We start from the raw sequence: 7,334 nt of genomic DNA, 5'->3' as shown, positions 1-7,334 counted from the left end.
GGTGCTTTGTCTCTGTGGCAATATATTGGAAAACCAGGAGGTCCCATACAGCGAGGCGGAGCGAGTGTAGGGTTACTTCCCTCAGCACCCACCACCAGCAGTTGGTGCTCAGTCGGGATAACGAATTGCCTATAAAAGCCGTGGGGTCAACAGGGAGACTCACACAGCTCCCACCTCAGCGCCACCCTCACTAGTACTTGGCTCGTTTGAAACCCCTCCGCGCAGGCTCTGCTGCCAGCCAGCTCCCAACCTCACGTCTTCGCACCTCCGGAGGGACACAGCCCTATCACACCTACCTTCAGCTGCTGCATGGTGGCAGCATCCTGGCTTTCCTGCACCGCACCCTGACTTTTCAGCATTGGCTCTACAAAAGTAAAAAAAATAAACAATTTACAAAAATGGGAAAGGCCATATCAGCCTGACAGCACATGCCTACTGACAATTCTTTTCCTTGCACACTCCATTTACACACTATATATAAGATCTTCACATGTTGTGGACACAACAACAGGCTGGGCAAGCCCTGCAGGGCAGCAGCTGTGGGGTGGTTGCACACCTGGGACCAGCACTGCTCTCTTGCCCCGCTCTGTGCCAGTCTGTCCTCCTCCACACACCCCAGCAGCACAGCAAGACCAAGGTGGGAGGAAAAGCTCCCACAGACCCCAGAAGCCAGAGTCTGGCCACAGGAGTCAGCCCCAAGCCCGAGAGGCAGGAGTCAGCATGATGAAAGGCCAAGCAAAAGGGGGAGATGTGGCTGTAACATTGGGGCTCCCCCGAAGTCCCAGGCAGCACCAGGTAAGCAGGAGTGAGGGCTGAAGAGGAGAGCTCGGTGCCGAGCCTGCTGACCCAGCCAGGATCTCCCCTGCACTGGTCTTTTGGGATCCCAGTGCCCACTGAGGGCTGAGAAGTGCTCACGGGGCCATGGGTGCCACGGGGCTGCAGGCACAAGGACAGACAAGAGGTTGATGCCTCTTCCAAACCTTGCCAACGCTCCCTGGGACATCCCAGCTGGGAAGACGCACCTCTGCTCTGCTTCAGCCGCCGCATGGCCACCTTCAGGTGCTTGGTCCTGCCCAGGTCCTCTCCGAGGAGATAGTACCAGCCACTGACCTCCTGCATGAGAGGAAAGAAGCTGTCAGTGCAGGGGCAGATACTTATTCCCAGTTTAAATCTACCGAGAGGACAGAGCTGACCTCAGTGACCCCTCACCGCTCTTTCAAGAAGCTGCTGCCATCTCCCATTGCTCCCTGAGCAGCAGCAGAAATCAGAGAAACCAAGAACCCTGGACCAAGCCCAGGAGTCAGAGGGAGTTACAAGAATCATCTTCCCAGAGGAAGGGGCTCATTTTAAAATGATTTAAATACACGAGGAGAAAACTAAGGAAACGGCGGGGGAGCACACCCAGCAGCATCATGCATCACCCAGGAGACAGGGTCAGCTCATCTCAGCCCCCGCCGAGGTTCCAGGTGGACCACACGGCCCCACCATCCTCCTCCCAGCCCTGTGAGAGTCCAGTGCTGTGCGTGGGTGCTAAACACATGAACACTTCACCCTCTCTGCACGCAATGACACTCTGCGAAACTCACTGCAAAATCGGAGAAGGAAGCAAATATGACCAGACCAAGATGTCCCTCCTAGGAATAGCTGCAGTTTAGAGCTGCTCCACCTAATTATCTTCACTGGTATAAAAGAAGCTGCATCTTACTTGGCCGAATTTCAGAGGAGGCCACGCTCAAGCTACCTCTTGCCCTCTGCTAAGGTCATTGCCACAAATAGCTCCTTTTTAACCTCTTGCTAGGGAGTAAATTTCCACACCTCAGATGATGTACTAACACTTTCATGAAACCCTCGCAGCTTGTCAGGATGCTCTGATGTACAGAAGACATGATCAAAGCTGTCCAGGGATGAAATCCCTAATTCCTGGCAGCCAGGATCAAACAATTCCCTGTTTCAGTGGGCTGGCAGGAGTCACCTGCAGCAGCAGCCTTGCAGGTTTCTGTAGGAAGGCAAAGCCAGCTGATGTGAAAGCTGTATTTCCAAGCGGCAGCCAGGCTGGGGCAGCAGCACTGTGACCAAACCCGCAGCACTGGGGACACGATTCTGGCACAGAGACAGCCTGGCAGCACTGAGACCTCTGCACCTGCCCTCTGCCCAGCACCATCTCGGCTGCCGAAGCCCCGGCTGCTCAGTGCAGGGAATCAAGCAGGCTCCTCCTCAAAGGAGCGTGTCCCCACCATCGCACCCTCTCAGCAACCACCCAGCCTGGCGTGGTGTGACACATGTGACATGTGCCAGGCTGAGCAAGACTCCCATCTCCTGTCCCCAGGCAGCACTCACTGGGGCCACCTCTGCACCCTCAACTGCTGCTAGTCTCTGTGTCCTTTCAGTCCCCTGCCCTAGGATCCCTCCTCTAACAGCCTCCCCATCCCTGCCTCCAGCAAGCACATCAGCACCACTCCGAGCTGGGAATGGGACCAGGGAAGTCCCCAGGCACTGTTAAAGCATCTTTGTCCCGCAGTGGAATAAGCCTGCTCCTGTCCCAAGGCTGCACTACATCCACCCACTGACCTCTGAGAGTCAGGCCCAGCCCCACACGCTGCGCCTCGGCACGGAGGTACCTTGTCCAGGGTCAGGAGGGACTTCACGCCAAAGCTCATGCAGCCGATCAGTTCACTCTGTCTACAGGAGAGGAGGAGACTGTCAGCACAGGCTTGTTCCAAACTCCCTAGGGACCAGCTTCCCACATGCACCCCTTTGCAGGGACCCCACAAACAACCCTGCCCACGCTGGGAGCCAGGCAGTGCCCAGAACATGCCTCCCTCTCCACACTTTGAGCAAGCACTGGGTAACCGCACAACTCAGCTGCACCAGGAGGGGCTGGGCTGAAGTCCTGGTCACCTCCAACCTGATGCTGGCAGGAGCTTGGTCAAGGAGGCAGAAGCCACTTGCCTGAGCAGGCGGCAGAGCCTTCGAGGTGCCAGACCCCTTACTGCTGGGCTTTCCTCCTCACTGCATCGCTCCCAGAGGAAGGAAGGTGCCCAGTCCATACCCTGGCTCCAGTCTCACTTGGCTTTAGCCAGCAGTGCAGGCATGAGCGCCTGTAGGAGTCCGAAACGCTGGTCCTGCTGATGGCTACCCAGCAGCAGCCATGTCAACAAGAAAGCAGCGAGGGCAGGATTTCCTCCCTGCCAGCCTGCATGGAGCGTGCTGCTCACCACCACGGGCTGCCCATGAGAACGACCCTGGCTCAGGGAACCCGCCAGCAGGTCCCAGCCCCATCGCTCGGCTCCCTCACACTTCACCGACCCTCAGCCTTCGTGTAGAGCAGCCCTGATGTCAGGGCCAGCCCTCAAGGCACTGGAAGAGCTCATGTGGGGTGGCAGGAGCAGAGGGCTGGTTTGCTGCCACGCCAGCTCCATCTGACAGAGACTGCATGGCAGGCTGGCAGCCCCTTACCTGGAATTTCTCTCTCGGTTCCAGACTGTGACCAGGAGACGTTTCTGCTCATGTTCCTCCTGCACTGGGCTGTAAGAAGCAGAAGGGACAGCCCATGAGCACTGACCTTCCCCAGGAATGCTCAGCAAGGGCTGCTCTCCCAGCCAGACACTCCTCATTCCGAGCCAGGTCACATCCTGCAGCATCACCCCAGATGATAATCTCCTCCAATGAGCCACCGTTGCACTAAGTCACTCGTTCCAGACAGACAACTGCAACGGGATGTGACCTCTCCAGGGACACTGCTCAGGTGTATTTAAGGGGCAAAATAATCTCACGGAAAGACACACATCCAACAACAAAGAGTCCAGCCACGTTTCATGCTCCAAAGCAACCATCCTGTGCCAGATTAAAAGCTGCACGGACACAGATTAAATGCTGCGTGACACACACTGGTTAGCTGGCAACGGCAAGCTCTACCAAAACACGAGCTGTACAGCTCCTTTCCCATGCAGAGACATGCTGTAGCTACAGAAAATCCTTTTACCTTCCTCATTCATACAGATGCCCATACTACTGCAGGCGTAAGGTCTAGGAAATGGAGCGTGTTTGCCCAACTCCTGCCCAGCAAGAAAGTCCAACCGCGCAGGAGTGCCGCTGCCATGCTGTGTGCTGACAGCTTTGTGAGCCTCCGCGGAGCTCTGCCCAAAAGTTCAAGGCATTTCAGCTATAAAAAAACCAGCAGAATAATGTCTGTCACTCCTCATCTCAGCAGCAGACCTGCTCATGCATGATGCCTGTTTATTATAGATCATAATGTAAAAGCAAACACGGGGTCTTGGCTTCTTGAGGGTTATCCCGGGACAGCAGCCACGTGGCTCCCCCACTGCTCTGTGTGAACACAGACAGGTCAGAGCTACCTCTGTCCTGTCATACTCACAAAAAAAAGCACTCGTGGAAGACAGGATTTTTGCTGTCTGGCACAGTCTTCGTCTTTTGCCTGCATTTCCAGTCAGCATCTGGCACGATCGACATCTTTACAAAGGAAAACAAGGAGCATGTTAGCACTCTCAAAGCAAGCACTGGCACACAGCTGCCAGCTCTGCCACCGCAGCGGCAGGAGACCGGCACGGCCACTTTTATGGATGGCTAAGCCTCAAAGAGCCAGCTGAGCCTGTGCTAACAGGGGATTTAGATCACTTGACCCTATGCGTGTCAAGTAATGGCATTACAAAAGTCCTTGAGACAGGGGAGGGAAGCAAAACAGCAGAAAATCAAGGACTGATGTACACAGATGTTGCTGGCCCATCTCTGACTTGCAGCCACCTCATAAGGCAGATGTCTCCCACACTGTGCACACTGCGGTGGGAGCAGCCTGCCAAGGTGACCTCCAGGAATCCCCGGAGCCACACTGTGCTGGTCAAATACTTATCCCCAGCAGCTCCTGGGCAACAAACGGTTGACACAGCCCCTGGCAGGGTCCTGTCCTCTGCTTTTCTGGCTCCATGCAGACACCGTAACAACAAAACCCATGAGCCCTCCAGCACCAGGCAAGAAACCAGTCACTATCCCGCATGCTGTGGATGCTTGGCCAGAGCGGGACAGAGGAGGAATGGGAAGGGACAGGCAGCCCAGAGCACGCGTGGAGAAGCCAACCACAAAACCCCAAGAAAGCACAAAACTCCCCAAACAAAGCCTGAGGAGAACCCACCTTCACGTAGGAGTCGCATGTCCGGTACTCCTTTCCCATCAGACCTTTTGCTTCCATGACTGGAAGGAAATAAAATTGTCATTCCTTAAAGCAGCAGGGAAAGCATCTTCCTACGCCACAGCTCTCTGCTCCACGGGGTGCTCCATTCTCGAGGGGCCAAACCCATCTCCTACCCCAATGGAATCCTGCACACACCTCCCTGGCAGCCTGGTCTCTCTGAGCACCCAGAAACAGGTGAAGGGTTTTACTGCATTTTTTTTTTCTTTAATACACCCATGCTATAAATATAAGCGTCTGTGGGCGAGGTTGGCAGCAGCTGCAGTTCAGCATCCGGATGGCAAATTGCGTTTTGTTTGCCTGACTTCACACAGCTCTGGGCTCCCTGCCCCGGAGCCAAACGTAACATCAAGTTAAATATCAGCGTCCTGATGGCAGCTTCATCCGCAGGGACTCAGCACCGCGCTGCTGCCGACCATTGGGAACCCTGAGCTTCCCAGCCAAGTGGCTGGAGGCAATAGATGCACAGCAGAGCCTGGATAGGCATGGACGGGCTGTCAGAAGGAGGCTAAGCTTCCTCCTAACAAGCCCAGCAAGGCAGCAGTGACTTTGCCTTTGTCACAGACACAATATATGCTCCTAATAAACACAGTCAGCTCGACAGAAACCCCGGTGCACAAGGGGGAAGGGGTTCTGCAGGATCCCCTGGTGCTTCAACGAAGCAGTTTGCAAGGTTCCTCCAGGACAGGCTGCACCAAGAGCTACCTCTTCCAGCCAGACCTGCTCCGAGTTTAAAGACACTGAGGTGGAGAATGAAAAAGACAGATCACCCTGCATGACCCAGTCTCCTCCTGCGCACACCGAGTGCCCTGAGCATCTGGCACGTGCAGGGCGATATTGGGTCCCAGACTATGAGGCTCTCCTTTGCCTCTCTGCTGGACCATTTCCCTCTTCCCAGACTCTTTTGGAGACGACATCAAAATGAGACAGAGACTCACACCCTGCTCACGTTGTGGTTGCTCTGGATGGAGGGATTTGGGGTAAAGCCTGTGCCAGACCCTCAGAACCACACACATCTTACAGAGAGAGAAAAAAAAAATAAACAAACCCATATTTTCCTGCTGTTGTTTCTTTACAAAGGTTGCCTACGCAGCCAGAAAAAGGGGAGCAAGCACTGGTGGCTGCCAAGTGGAGGAGAACTGGGGCTGCATGTGGCTCAGCTGGTCTCCACAGCCCCACTAGGCTCAATCCATCCTCTGCCCCCACCCCATTACACCCAGGCAGAGGTGGGGCTCAGCTGTAAGGTGAGATGTTGCTCAGGAGAAAGTCTTTTCTACCCCTCCTGCACAGGTCTCTCGGATGGAGGTGCTTTCTCCCCAAAGGTTTGCAACCCAGGAGAGCACTGGATGTCCCAGGGCCCTGTTTTCCTTTCATTAGGCTGAGTCCAGGGCAGCAACGAGCCTGCTGTTCACAGGGAGGGAATTTTTACTGTGACTATTTCAAACTCCTGACATTTTCCTTGTTTCTTTAACCATTTACTTATCATGAAGCCCTGACAAGCCTTTGGTAGAAAGATCTCTGTGCCAGGAGACCAGGACACAAACATCCTTCACTGCAGCAGCAATCTAAGGAGCCCTCAGTGTCTCCGAACAGGTTTTCCCTAAAGAAAGGAGCTAGTTCTGACACCCTCATTGCCCTTTCTAACAAGTATCATCGAATCCCAGTGCCACCGTTCCCTGGGACCTGCCTCATGGCTGCAACGGAGACAGGTTTTGAGATGATGTGTTGCTCTCCTGCACTGGTGGCCAAGTCTGAGAGTCCCCAGAGGAAGAAAAGCATCTCTTCTCCCCACTGGGACATGCCATGACTTGAGGAACAGCAACTCCAGCCTGGATCAGGTGAAATACTTCTGAAGAAATATTGCTGGTGTTAAAATAACACACCATTTGGAGATAACGGAACCATTTGGAAACCCTGGAAAATCTGACAAATGTTTTTGGCCAACATAAAAGACATTTCAAAAGACACAAAGCGTTTCAGGTCTTCTTCTTTGAATTACATTTGCCTTTTTTTCCTCTTCACATAGAGTTAAAGAAAAAAAAATGTACGAGTGGATGCAAAACACATCGTGCTCACTCAGAAATTTTGGTTTGGCCTCTAAATCAAAGAGCCCGGAGCTGTACCACTGTAG

General features: G+C 54.1%; 1 protein-coding gene across 1 annotated transcript in view; it reads right to left on the bottom strand.

Annotated features, from left to right (window-relative positions):
* Positions 1-296: 296 nt before the first annotated feature.
* Positions 297-7,334, bottom strand: part of LOC104278238 (regulator of G-protein signaling 3-like) — a gene marked incomplete at both ends in the record, with an annotated part of 14,740 nt that continues 7,702 nt past the window's right edge. The window contains 6 exons of the mRNA XM_009875150.1: positions 297-364; positions 1,023-1,113; positions 2,619-2,679; positions 3,457-3,525; positions 4,376-4,470; positions 5,147-5,205. Coding sequence (XP_009873452.1) covers positions 297-364; positions 1,023-1,113; positions 2,619-2,679; positions 3,457-3,525; positions 4,376-4,470; positions 5,147-5,205 — 443 coding nt within the window. The remainder of the gene's footprint in view (positions 365-1,022; positions 1,114-2,618; positions 2,680-3,456; positions 3,526-4,375; positions 4,471-5,146; positions 5,206-7,334) is intronic.

Source organism: Apaloderma vittatum, unplaced genomic scaffold (genome assembly GCF_000703405.1).
Source record: "Apaloderma vittatum isolate BGI_N311 unplaced genomic scaffold, ASM70340v1 scaffold15878, whole genome shotgun sequence".
Taxonomy (NCBI): Eukaryota; Metazoa; Chordata; class Aves; order Trogoniformes; family Trogonidae; genus Apaloderma; species Apaloderma vittatum.
Note: the sequence above shows the minus strand (reverse complement) of the source record. Positions and strands in the feature narration are given on the sequence as shown.